The sequence below is a fragment of the Phaethon lepturus genome, unplaced genomic scaffold (genome assembly GCF_000687285.1).
Source record: "Phaethon lepturus isolate BGI_N335 unplaced genomic scaffold, ASM68728v1 scaffold15004, whole genome shotgun sequence".
Lineage (NCBI taxonomy): Eukaryota > Metazoa > Chordata > Aves > Phaethontiformes > Phaethontidae > Phaethon > Phaethon lepturus.
This window is the reverse complement of record NW_010534100.1, coordinates 58118-72640: the sequence shown is the minus strand read 5'-3', so window position 1 is coordinate 72640 and position 14523 is coordinate 58118. Positions and strand designations below refer to the sequence as shown.

Below are 14523 nucleotides of genomic sequence, written 5' to 3'. Positions count from 1 at the left end.
TTCCCTAACCAAAGCAGTGGAATTGTTGTCCGAGTCCAAGCAGCTCTGGTTTCTAAGCAGAAAGCAGAGCGAGCAATTGACAATTTAAGCCTGCTGTTTCTAGAATGGGGCCCAATTCACATAGCTCATGACTAAATTTGAATCATGATCCACTCCTGTATTCACCAGGGCTCAGATCCCATATTCCATCTTGGGGGAGGTAACTCTAACTGTTCCCTCTTCCCAGCGAGTCCAGCTTTGCCTTTGACATCTCCCCTGCTGGATCAGGTTGCATGCGAGCCAGCTCACACGAGGCAGCACACTCTGCTGTTACCATGGCCACTGACCAGCTGAGATTAGTGAGAATGTTATCGAACAGCTCTGCAGAAGGTCTTAATTCATAGTATTCATATTCTTTGCTTTTTATGAGAGAGGAACCTGAACCAAATATCCATAGTCTGGCTACCCTGGCACTTCTGATGCTTTTAAGATCCATATTTGGATCCAAGTTTTGCAGCTCTGGTCTGCCTTTTACGAAATCACAGACACCAGGACATGCCTAGCAGTGCCTTTGCAATCAGACTGATTTTGCCAGGAACACTCAGCCAGGATCTGTTCATTTGAAATTAGTAATAGTTGCCCTTTTCAGAAATTCCTATTCATCTGAACGATGTAACCCTTTGATTTTTGTCTCTCTCTAGGCAGTTGAGGGTGACTGTGATGTCAAACTGCAGAAGCTGGATGGAAAGTTATCTGTACTTGCTAGTAAATGCCACTCACATGCAGGTAAAGACTTTGTTCTTTAGGTTTGAATCTAGAGGCTGCAGTATTATTATAGCAGTAGTTACAGTTTACCAACTTTTCTGATTGTAAAACGCTGTGTATAAATATGGCAAAAAGGATGACAGTTAACGGGTTTTCTAAACCCAGCTGTTTTGAAAGTATTTTTTCCCCTTTTCTGATTTCATTCACCTGCGAACCTAGACCTCTCTCTTTGCTCCTCTTTACTGTGACAATTAAGGTATTATAAGACTATCTGGGGAGCAAGTCCCAGATTTGACCTAGAGATTGCTGGTACTGAGGCTTTTCACCCAGGAGTTTAGCTTTGAGAATTTGATTCCTTGTTGGTCTGAGTTTACTAGACCTTGTTGATCTTCAGAGCCCTTTTGCCAGATGCAGCTTACTTATTAAACCCAACATTTTCAATATTGCCATGGGAAAGTGGAATCTTTATTCTGCATGCTCTGTATAACGTCTTTTTGCTCTATACGAGATGTCTTCAGTACTACTTTCAAAACTGGTGAGTGAATGAAAGAACATCCTCATGCAAACAAAATTACACTAAATTAAAATATCTTCATGCTTCCACCATTCCTTGTGTGAGTTGAGACATCTTTTCACTGGTGTCATGAATAGTTTGCCAGAAAGATAACTGATTATAACCTGAGTAAAAACATTCAAAATATGCTATCGAAGCCCACAGCACTTTTGCTTGCAGAGACTTGAATGGCAGAAGTCGTGTGAGATAGTGCCATCTATAGTCTGTACTGCAAAAATGCCTTCCACTGTGATTTGGGACAGACCATGAAAGTGTTTTGTGTGACCGATAGGTCTATAATGCCTTTCAAAACCACCTACCATCTGATGGAAACATAATCTGTTTGGTCTGTCCTGCAGACTCAAGTGAAGATGTTCTCCGACTCTGCCCTGACTGTCCACTGCTGGCAAGTTTGAATAACACTGAGGTGTTAACAACTGTTACAACTGCACTCAGTAACCACAACAGCAAAACTGCTGATGTGGAAGAGCCAAAATACAGGTAATTGCTAGAACTATATCTAGCCTTCCATGTAAATGGAATATTTCTTCTGTGGTAATTGTGCGATGCTAACTAGTTATGTCTGCAAACAGATTTAACTTGCTTTAATTTGCCCTACTGAATTGCTCTTGATTTCTCAAGCATTTTGTGTCATTTTAGCCACAGGATTCCCTTTCACTTTAGTGCAAGATGCAGAGCTAGAAGCCACAGTATTTGCCTTTTATCTTTTCTCAGCAGCCCTGCAGTTTCACAGTGCAAAGTCAGTTAAACAATTTTCCTGTTTTATCAGTATCACCCAGCACATATTGTCTCTGTTGAGTTTGCTGTTGCTGCCACGAACTGCTCAGCGGAAGAAGCTAAAGATAATGTGGAGGCTTGTCAACTGCTGCCTGACGATCAGTCAGTAAGTATGCCAGCACATCAGTCCTGATCTCGCCAGCTCAGAGGTAGAAAAGCAGCGTGCTGTGATGCACTCACACTTGTGCAGGGATAGACCTTTGTGAGGATGGAAGTGCAAGAGCTGTATACCATCATGATATGCTTTTCAATATATAATTCTTAAAGCAATATCACACCTTTATCTTCTCTCTGTGGGATATCTGGACTGAATCCTGAGGTATTTGAATATATTTCAAAAAGGCTTGAGGACCAAAGTGTCCTTAACACAAAATTTTTTAATTAACGGATATATATTATTGTTTACTCTTCTTAACATGAGCACCTGAGAAAATCAGAGTCTTTGTACTGGACAGCACACAAACACATAACAAAAGGGCTGACTGTTTCACCTTCCTACAATTTAAGTGCTGTCAGTGTGCTTTGTTCTGATATATAGGCTCTTGAGAATCATACTGTATACTTCATCATGCTAAAATTCTTCTTTTGTTTCTGATGAAATTGAGTCCTAGGCAGTTTTAGTGGGTGGGAACCTTTTACCTAGATTCCTATATATTCTTTCACTCCCTCATATCCAGACATACAAAGGATCTTACTCTAGAAGAATACAGGAGTTTCATTTATTTGCTCGTTATGCATTTAAACAGCTTGGCTTTTGAGTCCAACAGACTAAAAAGCAAGGAGTTTACTGCTCAGATAAAACATGAGAAGACGTAGCTATTTCTAAATGTACTGAAAATCAAAATTGTAATGCAGGTCTCTATTTTATAACTATTTTCTCTTAACTATGTTCTGCTTTGCCAGAATTTTGGTTTCTGCACAGCAGCAATGGTAACAGGCCCCTCACAGGACCTCAGAGTGGACTGCCAGCTCTATGGACATCAGGTATGAACTCCAGATATTCCCCTCCTTTACAGAATATTCTAGCCTACAAGTACTGTTAGAAGCAATCACCCTGAGTTTACCTCTTTTCACTGTAGAGTGCATTAGCTATCTGTGGTAACTTGAGTTTGTATCCTAAAAAACAAGGTAAGGTAGCTTCTGATTATCCCATGAATTTCTGTCGAGGAATTATATCACCTCTGCCATCCATGCTTGACACAGTTTGTCCTCCTAACCATGTGGGACCTTCACATGTCTGGTAGGGCAAAGAGAATCAAACTCTGCTCAGCTAGCGAGATGGGGAAGATAGATGTAAAACATAAATGAGCCACTGTGGTAGATGAAAACAGCTGGGGTAGATGAAAACAGCTGGATTTTTTGCTAGTAGTCCTTAGACGTGATTGAATTCAGGGTGTCTGACCCGCACTGCTATAGCAAGAGGAGGGAAACATAGGGATGAGGGAAGCACTGGACCTGAGAGCCCTCCAGGTATTTTAGCCTCCTTTTGGTCTGAGAAGGGCTAGATGGTGGTTGAATACTACCTAATGATAGGAGCTCTTGGTAACACAGTAGTAATTAGCTGGCTAGGAGGTATATGAAAGAAAGAATAAGACAGCTGGTCTTGAATGTTTCACCAGCTGCACAGGTGGCCCTGAAAGTTAACATAACACAGAATCTGGTGCCAATGATCCACCGGATATTAAAAATGTGTTCCTGGGCTCCTGTGTGTGTGTTCAAATGTGAATAAAACTTCTGTGATGGTCAGGAACATTTTGTACCTGGGTTGGAGGCTTATATATAGTTAGGAGCAGGGTACTTCATATGATACCAGTGAGCCCCAAGTCACTGAACACAAACACAAACTGTTTTTCTTTTCCAGCCTGGAGTTACCTACCCTCAGCCAGGTCAAGATACATCAGCAGGACTGGTGCCTGGTGTTGTACAAGGCTTCACAAACCACAATCTCAGGCTTTCCCACAATAACCCTTTTGCATCTGAATCCAGCTCTTCAGAATTTCCTACTTCCATGCTCTCAGCAAAATCTGTAGCAAAGAGAGCAGTTGCAGAGGTTGCTCAGCATGACAAAATACCTCGGCCAGTTGGCTTTGTGCCTCCTCCTCCTCCATGCCCTGGGAAGATCCGCCATTTCAAGATATAGGCTGTGTTACAGACATGACAATACAGTTAACTGGAGGATCAGTGTGCAGCAGCAGCATCAACACACAGACCACAACATCAAGCGCAAATAGGTGAGAACGCTTGACTCTGTGCCCAAAGGAGTTTTACCCTCCAGAGAGCAGAGCCGTGGCCAGGATCTTGCAAAGGCCTGCTTCAAAACATAGGTGATTACAACATACAGTACTTGTTTCCTCCACATACAGAGCTGCTCATGTTAAAGTACAGAAAATATTGTTTCAATGAAACTGTTGTAAGAGCTATACAGCAGTTGTAGCTTTGTGATAGAAACACGACCCGAAAGGTTACTTCACAATAAATGTTCAACAGAAATGCTTTGGTACCTTCTATCTGTATATATTTTCATTTAGTTGTCAAGTATCTCCTTTACAGCATTATGAGTCATATTCTGGGCTAGATTTCAAAAACAGTAAGCTTCTGCACTTCTCATCAGCTTCACTGGGACGTGTGGGTGCTGAGCACTGCGGAAAACCAGGTCAGTCCTTTCTTTTGATCATGCACCAATAATGCTAAAGAAATGGCAGGAAAAAATGTATTTTTCCCTTCCACCTGTAGTGTTTCCTAGCACGCACCTACTTTTAATATCCGCCAGAAGTACCTCAACACTTTTGGACATGGCATTAAGAGCATCCATGCCTATGAAAAAACCAAAGAATCAGGACATGTTCATTGCTGCGCAGGCTGAAAGCATCAGTCCTTCCAGCCAAACACGTGTGTATTCTCTGTCTTCCACCAGATACACAGGTGCAATATATATTGGGGTACTGTATGGCCTGTGTGCATATGAGGGAATGCAAGGGAATAAATATATATGACAGTCATGTATCTCATATAACAGGACCCAGACAGTGATGGCAATTTACCATTGTCCTAGCAGTCAAATCTTCCCTGAATTTCTGACACGTTTTAGAAGCAAAATCTATTATAAGTAGAGAAGTAATAAGGGACAGGGCCCAGAAGGATCTTTACTGTTAGGCAGACTGGAATTCTGCAGGCCCAGGGGAGCAGTCTCAAAGACAGTCATGAATCTTTAACCAGGAACAGCATTTGCTACAAGATAATTATCATGCAGGCAGCAAAAGCTGCAGAACACATGTCATTTCTGAACTGCTTCAAATAACCTATCCTGTTCTCTTAGTTACAACCTTCCAGTATTCAGGAAGAAACGCAACTAACATTTGTTCTAGGTGACGGTGCAACAGGTTGCTATACAGAAGGGTTCTGCTCTGCTCTGTCAAAGGGGAAAGGAAAAGCTGTTTGCACTTGCACCAGTGCTTCAACCGGGTGTGCGGAGGGGAAAGAAGAAGGGAAATCAGCCCATATACTATAAGCCATAGTATAACATGGTGGCAACATACTGCCGACAAGCTCTCCCCATGAAGGCAGCAGCTCTCACGTTTCAAGAATATGCCGAGTTCTCACAGGAAGTGTGTTGCGGACAATTGCACAAGCTAGTGCCAGTCAACTGCTCAGTGATTTTTTGCTTCTCTGTGAAGCAGTGATTCCAGCAGGTTTTGCATGCAGCCTTTCATTTAAAAAGTGCTAGTATTAAGCTGTATAAATTTCTTGAAGTGGTAAGGAGGGTGGTCCTCCCATCCCACTGCATGGGACACAGTACAGGATTTAATGAAATGGCTACTATTATGATCTGCATTACTATAACATCAGATACATGAGACTGAGTTTTTAACTCGCAATGGAGCAATTAGCTTTCCTAGCTCTTGTATTTTTAAAACTAGGACTTGCCTTAGCCAAACCATACAAATTGTCTTGTATATAATGAAGTGGGCACTAAGTCATAGAAGAGACAGTGTTTTCCAGGCTTAGAAAATTCTCCATCTGATGGCAGAAACAGTATGTTTATAAAAAGGATCCCTGCCCATGGGGATCTCTGAACTCTAGAAATGCTGCATTTTCTTGTTGCCTTTTCCAACCACACAAAGCAAGGATATGTAGCAGAACATCTTCCGTCTCCACACTTCACAGATGTTCTCTTACACGTGGCCTAGCTACCCCATTGTTTCCTGAAACAGGGAGAAAAAAAAGCAGAATTGCTCTGTGCTTTCTTGTGATTCCAGTTACTAGCTGCATCCCCTTTCTCTTTAACACTTGTCCTCTTCAGGACACATTTTGCCCTCTTCAGGACACATTTTCCATGACTGCTTTGAAGCGGTCCCACTGGACCTTCACACCCCCCGGTATGGCTCCGTGTTCATGCACCTGGACCTTAGTAACAGATTCAGTATTTGCTAACAGATTCTCTGGGCAATGAGTGTTATGAAATGGCAATACATAAAATACAAATGCCTCCTTCCCTGAAAAGCAGCATGAATAGTTTTGTCAGGTCTGCATCACTGGCTGACAATGTTTTTCAGCTTTTTCAAACCCTGTTTTGCTAAAGCATATGTACTTCATGTGCTGCTTTGGCTGGACATGCTTAGATTTCCCAGCTGTGTCCATGTTTTGAGGTCAGCTACTTCAACAGAGAAATTTTTTCCTTTCCAGTGGGAGTAAGAGTACAAAGAACAGAGTCAGGAATATAACAATCCCTCATTATAAGAGGCACCAACAGAGCCAGTACTAACTGGCACCCATCTCCATAGAAATGCCATGTACTCTAAGGAGAAAGAAAATGAGTTATTATCCTTTAGCCACAGGGGAAGCATTCCCAGGCATAAGGAACAAAGTGAGCGAGTCTGCATTGCTGCTTCTGTTGTTCCTGTACTATGGCTACAGCCGTGTTTCTCAGCATTCATCCCTTGTATCCCTTCCCTCCAGGATACAGTCCGTACATTATCCCTCACCCTGAGTTTGCAAACCAACTGGTGACACGTGAGGTGGCTCACTCTGGCAGCCGTGTGCCCCTTCTGTCCTGCTATCTGAGTTTTCCACCTCTGCCACCAACCATAGTCTTCTTAGAAGAGTTTCAGCCCCGGTGCTGTTGCAGGTCTTCCTGGCTGTGTGTATAATCCCACCCAGCTTTCTATGGACATTCCCTGGGACAGGTTCTGCTGTCTCCGAGAGGAATGTGCTTTGAACACTTCTTGGCTAAAGAGCTCAAATTCTTTATACCACCAGTAAAAACCTATGACAATATATAAAATTTTAAAACCACCAAACTTTATAGTAGTATTAAATAGAGGCAGTTACGTCCTTCACTTTCACTTTTCCTTCCTCACTCAATACAGGGGCAACCTCCAAACCTAAAGGTACTCAATGTCATCCAGAAGATAGCCGTGATCACAGAGATGCCCATGACAGAAAAGGGGGACCAAGGAAATGGTTACCCAGCTTCTGGTGTCCTTCAAGGTGAAATACTGCAGACTTGCCCCTTAGTAGAAAACCAATGACTTTCACTGGGATCCTCCCCAAGTAATGGTGGTTGTCACTTCTCCAGATCTTCAAGATAACAGCTATTTTTACGGCTATTCCCCTCTGTCTCCAGCCTGGAGTTACTGATAGGTTAGCCACAATGCAGACCGCTGTCATTTCAAACTAAAGTTTCTCCAGGCTGAATTCTCCATGACCCTTTTTCATCTGTACTCAGCAACTCACTCGAGAATCAATAGTGACCACAGTGCAGTCTCTTAGCTGGCAAATCAACCTCCAAATTCAGCAGTGAGGGAATAAGTCAAAAGTACGAATAAACCTGCACCGCTTAGCGAGTGCGCTGTGATACTATGAGGGGAGCAGCTGAGTCAGTGAATGGCTCCCCCCAGAGTCACAGTCTCCAGTCACATCAGGATTGTATTATTTATTGTGGCTGAAAAGGAATGAAAGCAGAGCACTGAGTAGTGCTAAAATAATTAAAATAGTGACATTGCTGGACCAATTTCCTTATTATTATCCTGTGGCTTCCTACAATTTAAACTGGGGTAGGCTGTGGCAATGGTTAGAGAAGCCAAGGAGCTGAAGACTAAGCAGGTGGGACTCTTTTCCTTGAACCAATTCTGACTATACAATATAAAGGAGACAATAACACTGAACAAGATAGAAAACTAAGGTCCTAAATCATCCAGTCAAGAGGCAGTTACAGGATAAGTAGCTGCAGTTCACAAAGAAGTCTGGACTAAACCTGAGAGATCTATGCAAGGTGATGTGAACTGGAAAAGAAACAACTGGATGTATATTTTCCTTGATTCAAAGTACAAAAAGAATAATTTACAGGCAAAAAGAGCAAGAGGTGGCATAAGGAGGAAGGCACCAGCTACAAGAATTCAAATGAAGGCAGTTCACCCTCCAGTTTACGTTACATGCTCTCTCTTCTTAAAAAAGTTCTTTCTGCTAGATAGTCCCCTTCAGACCTTTGGCACTGAGACGAGCATAATCAGCCCCAGGTCTGTAACTTTCTTACAGGCCACCTTCCTCTCCCTTCCCCTCTCAGCATATAATTTCAGATCATTCTTATTTCATCACTAAATTTGATCTCAAGCAATAGAAGTGCAGCAGCATGTTAGCAGTGGAGTTCATATGCAACTGTACCTGCCTCTAAACCCACAGGAATATAAAGCTAGTCATTGTCAGGCAGGGGTGCAGCCAAAAAGTTAAGATGGGAGGAGATGAAAGGAAACCAGACTTGCTCTTTGGCATCAGAAGCAATATGTAATGATGGCAATTTCACAGAGTACTTTGCACAATGTGGCAGTGAGAACAAAGTCAGAAGTTGGGTGAAGATGGGATGAAGTAGGAAAAGTTCAGGGCTCAGGGAATTCAGTGAGGAATTCATGCAAACTCCAGGGCTGGAGTCAAGGCTTTGAGAGGGAACAAATCCTGAAATGGAGCCTTCAGTAGCCTGAGACTGTTTTGATAGCCCTCGTTCACTTATTGTCTATTTCCTCCAACCTCTTACAGCAGCTCATTTTGCTGTAATTCATCCCACCACCAGAAGTGAAGTTTTGGGGCAAGAACAAAACTTACCACATCTATGCTACCATATTCAATTATAGTGATGTTAAGTCCCAAATAAACATGATGGAAATTTCTGCTTAAAAGCAGACACTCTGATGAAACTGTTAATTCTTTACATTGCCTTGTTATCATGTTATCTTAGAGTATTTAATGGCTTGAGCAGGCCATTTATCCATGGGCTTCTTGTCTGGACATGAACTGCATTTTGCTGGCTTGGCCTGGGATAAGGGCTAGCATTCATCTGTAGGTATTCAACTGAGTAGAAATGCTCAAAGAATGAATCCAAACTGAGCTTTTTATCCCAACCAAACTGACCACGTATACCAGAGAGTCAGTATATTTGTTTACACTTAGCACTTAACAAATACAAAGTGTAAAATTAGTCAACCTTGTGGCCCTTATTCAGTTCCTGTTCAAATTACTGAGACCTTTGTCATTGTCTTATTTGGGAGAAAAACTGGATCACTGACAGAACAGAGATGGAGCCAGACCTGTCCTGCATGTAGGCTTATTTAAGCAATTCTGGTTTCTTAAGAAAGCAGCTTTGTGTGTATATTCTTGCCCCTTGCAATGAGGTCAAAGTTATTCGATCTACCCAGTGAAGTCTGAATTGGAGATGTAAAGCCAGAAGAAGAAAGTGCTCTCTGGTCTCAGAGGGAGCGACAACACTTTTGTGAAACCTTGTAATCAGTGACTTAGTGTTTGCTGTTGCAGCTTGTAGGTTTAAAGGTGATGGTCAGTATGTAATGAAAAGGGGACACAAGTTTATAAAGAGACACAGTTACAAAAGTCTGCTATTTCACGCAGGTCAGCCCCTCCATACTGACTTACCATTCTGCTGCACTGGCTTTCTAAGCAGAATGGTTTTACTTATTTCAATGCTCTTTGGCATACAGGCGCTTTGCTCCTGGGCTGCTTCTCCTCCTGCCAGAAAAGCACCAACTGCATTGCTTTCCCCCACCTGTGATGACACTGCAGTAGAGGAGGCTGCAGATCTGGCTCTTCGCCAGATCAATGCTGACCGAAAAGAGGGCTACATACTCAGTCTCTACCGAATTTTCAGTGTCCGAGAACATCCTCAGGTAAGTTACCTGCTTGTTTTGTATGCATTCTTCCTGTGAAGAACCCTGTGCCTATCACTATTCCTTAGAAATATCTGTTTGAACTAAGAAATATTTCAAAAGGCAAATGTAAAGTTACATTCACAGGACTCGAGAGGCCATGTCAACTTTACACACAGATGACTAGAAACAGTTTCATCACCACTGTGGGCAATTAGAGAGCAAATCGCAGTCATGATTCTCTGCTGCCTGCCCCTGGAATAGCTCCAGGCATCAGCTCAAATTTGGTATGAAACACCACTACTATGATTTAATTTCATTTTACACCTTTCTCCCACTGCCTTGAGCAGTTGGAGTGCAAAGGCTATTAAGTCATCGTGCATTTTGCACAAAAGATGTAAGCACTAACAGGTGTAAACACATACAGCTTGGGACCAGGGAATTCCTTCACAAACCTCTAAATGATGACTCATTCACCAGAAGAAATCTGAATCCAGTTCAAGTGCAAAAATTACACTGGAAATGGCTATGGAATATCACTCTCATATCCTCAAGTATCTTATTGCTCTATGTGTGCTTAATTTATTACTATTTTGTGTTACAATAGCTGAATCTACTGGCGCTAGCCGGGGACAACCCGAAATGAGTACACAAGGCCTACAACACATAAGGCACTGTGGAAGCATACTACTAACATTTCCTGCCATGCTTGCTCGCTTCCCATAACCTTACCTGAAAGGCCGACTTCTGAACTCTTAGAGAAAATCAGGCTCATTGCCAGATGTTTAAAGATAGGTACTGGCAAGGATATGACACTACTTCCTGCTGCTCTCACAAGGACATAGTTTCTGCAGACTCGCTGTAGCCTCCAGCAGTCTGAGATCTCACGACTAAAGATGCACACTTTGTTGTGCTTTGCACTATGTTCTCCATATTGCTTTGCTCAGGTGACAGAATGTGCCCACTAAGCAACTGGATCAGGCCTCTTGAGGATTTTTTCCACATGGGATGCCTCTGAGCTGGCCCAGAACCCACATCACCAGCCATGGAGTTAGGTACTTAGCCCCCCATCCTGGGGCTATTTTCTACCAACAATAATTAGAGCACCCCTGTGACCACCCTAGATTGCAGCATGGTGGGTGCAGACATGCTATAAACCACTTCATTCATCTCCCTGCTTCTCCCTTCACCCATGTGAAATGTATCAGCACATTAAGACCAACACATAAGTCACAAAGAATTTTGGTCCTTCTTTGTGACTTAATTCCCCAGAGACTTAACTTATTGCCTTGGGGTATACTTTGCTCCTTGTTCATTTGGGGGTTTAATTTACTTTTATTCTTATTTTTTGCATCTAATATGCTTATCCTGCAAATAAGGTATTTCAAGACACTGCAATAACAAACTAGACAATCTAAGCCCTTTGTCACATTTTTGCTGGTGCTGGGACTGAGTATATAAGAAGTAGTCAGCTATGTCAGGGATGTTCAGGGACAGTAACCACCTTATGCGACCTTCGATTTCTCTCAAAAGTATAAAGAAATCTTTTTTTTTATTAGTCAGTGGTCCTTCCTTCCATTTTTTTAACCAATACCCTGGATAAAAACATTTTCAATGTTACATCAAATTCAAATCTGCCCTTAAGCAACCTGTGGTTCATTTTTGCTCTAATTGAAACTAATGAGCCATCTGCTATTAACTTATATGCAAGTAGGACAGAGCTTTTCTTTCATACAAGGTACTCATGATTAACTTCACTGACAGGCATTTAACCAAAATTACAAAACATGCCAAAATATGTAATTTCTTTCCCTCGTACCAGGTCACCCTGCCACAAAGGCGATGCTGCGCTGCCACCACATCTCTTCTGGCTCCCAGACTCCCCAGCATGCATCGAAGCAGCTCTCCTAGCATCAGCAGCACTGGGGAAGGGGTCTTTTTGGCAATGCAGAAAAGACAGAAGTTTTTATTCAATACTAAGCAGATATCAAAGAGCCTTTGCATAACGGTCTTTTAATGAAAATTAAAATAAGGATGATGAAACCTTCAGAGATCTGCTGAGCTCTGAATAAACCTCAAATTATCCTTTCCCCAGTGGAGGATGATACATACAGGAGCAAGTAGGCAAAAAGATGCATAGATTTTATAATAATCTCATCCGCACATTAGAGCTGATATTGTACAAGAAAGCTACAGGCAACAGGAAATACAGTTTGGTCCACCTTGGTTGCATTTAGTATTTCCAAGATCACTGAGCTTTGCAATCAGTCTTCATGAATCAGCTGAGTAAACCCATCTCACATCAAGCACGTTTGATTATAAGAACATTTCTTTAATGAGATATGTGTGTGCTTTTGCCTGCAGAATACCTGAACCACCAACTTGAAAGCTCAGGTCACCAGTCCCAACTTTGGAACTCCTTAAAGATACACATTTTACTTGGCTATTACTTCTTTATGCAGGATAGTCTTAGTGATGTTCTTTTCTCATAGAGAACATATTTAAAGTTACAAGCTTGTACCAAATGCTGCACTACTCAAAAACCACATTTTCAGCAAATGGTAATTACTCTTTGACCAGTCTTACTTTCTGTTTACTAATGTAATATATATTAGCTATCATATTATGGAGACATATCATCATGGTATTTAGGTACCTTGTATGTAAACAGAAAATTATGATTAGTTTCTTCCCCAGAAGAATCTATGCAGCCAGGTGTGGGGATACTGCCGTGCCGCTGTACATAGTGTTGCTGCGCCTCAGCTTTACTCTTTGTCAAAATAGCTTTTGATCTTTTCACGACCATCAAAACGACACTTATAATTAAACCTCAGGATTAGTGTAGGCAAACCCTGAGAGCTCAGTGCAAGGCATTACCAGATTACTTAGGGAAAAAGGAGGATATGAAAATAAAAAAAAGGTATAAAGCATGGTAAGTTGCATATGTAAGAATATAACTTAGAGACAAAGCTAAAAAAAACAATTTAGTAATTTTTTATATTTATTTTCTATTTATTTTGCTCTTTTATATTTGAAGAGTTTAGTATTACATTTACAAGTATATATGGTAGCGCTCACTTAAAATCACCATTCCAGTCTCTTTCCAGGTGTGACCAGAATAGTTCATGTCATGCGGTCTCCTCAGAAAGCAAGGACAGATACCTCTTAGTGGTTTTCCAAGCAGTATAAAAACAAAAAAAGCCAGCAGTATTCCAGCCTTTAGATGCCCTATAGACTGATCTTCAGTTACTGTTAAATGTAAATCAAAACTGAAGCCAAAACTGTACTGATACTGACCCCAGACTTCTACAAGATTCTTGCTCCATAAAGCGTTTTCTCCATAAACCAGTGAAATCAACTAGGAATGAATGAATGCTGCTCTCCTTCAGTTTTGTTTTTCCTCCCTTTTCATCAAAGACATAATCTCAGTCTAAACATGCAGCTAACACTCACATCTACACAAAACTGGGATGTGACTATTTCTTTTTTTGTTTTCAGGAGATCAGTGGTTCTGTCTTCTATCTCATCTTGGATGTAGTAGATACCGAATGCCATGTGCTCAGCAAAAAGTTGTGGAAGAACTGTACAGCCAGATCTGCTCATACAACTGTAAGGATTTTATTTTCTTATTTAATCTCAGGTATGATGAGTTACTCAAGTGCTACTGATGACAGCAAAATCCCTACACATGCATTTTTAGTAGGCAGCGAAACTTAGAAGAAATCAAACCCCATTTTTTAAGGTCCACAGTTTTCCTTTGTACTTCCTAATCAGTTTATAGACTGGTAAGACTTATTTTAAAAAATGAAAATTAAAAGAAAATTTTTGACCAGAGCTAATAAGCAGACATAACTAAATAGCCATGCTACGACTCTATTTAGAATAAATGGTTTACTTTTTATAGCAACCATGTAAGAGTTTATTTTAAAGACAGCCTGTCAAGAAGGGAATAAAAGAAATTCACTTTTATATAACATGCGATTTTTAGTTTAATTCCACTTTTATTCTGACAACTCTGCAAAAACTGCACTGAAAGAGGAGAAAAAAGAAAGCTCAGCAAGATAAGCAGAAAAGACAGAAAGTAATCTAAGACTGTTGCTACAGGTGACCGAAATGATTCTGAACAAGTGAAAAAAAAACTATAAAATGAAGAATAATGAGAAAGAAGCTTCATGTGAAAAAAAAAAGAAGTTATGATTAAATTGTCCTGAGCTGCTTCTTAGGTCAATCAGTTTTCATTTTTAAATGAAAAACTGGAAAACAAAAAAAAAGAATTCTGCT

At 41.1% G+C, this 14523-nt stretch overlaps 2 protein-coding genes across 2 annotated transcripts in view; both read left to right on the top strand.

Annotated features, from left to right (window-relative positions):
* Positions 1-4572, top strand: part of AHSG (alpha-2-HS-glycoprotein) — a 6846-nt gene extending 2274 nt beyond the window's left edge. Inside the window, 5 exon segments of the mRNA XM_010285427.1 lie at positions 681-765; positions 1657-1829; positions 2088-2201; positions 2999-3079; positions 3957-4572. Of these exon segments, the coding sequence (XP_010283729.1) occupies positions 681-765; positions 1657-1829; positions 2088-2201; positions 2999-3079; positions 3957-4235 (732 nt within the window). The 3' untranslated portion in view covers positions 4236-4572.
* A 5424-nt stretch (positions 4573-9996) lies between these two features.
* FETUB (fetuin B) overlaps positions 9997-14523 on the top strand; it is an 8961-nt gene continuing 4434 nt past the window's right edge. Inside the window, exons 1-2 of the mRNA XM_010285430.1 lie at positions 9997-10263; positions 13741-13851. Coding sequence (XP_010283732.1) covers positions 10042-10263; positions 13741-13851 — 333 coding nt within the window. The 5' untranslated portion in view covers positions 9997-10041. The remainder of the gene's footprint in view (positions 10264-13740; positions 13852-14523) is intronic.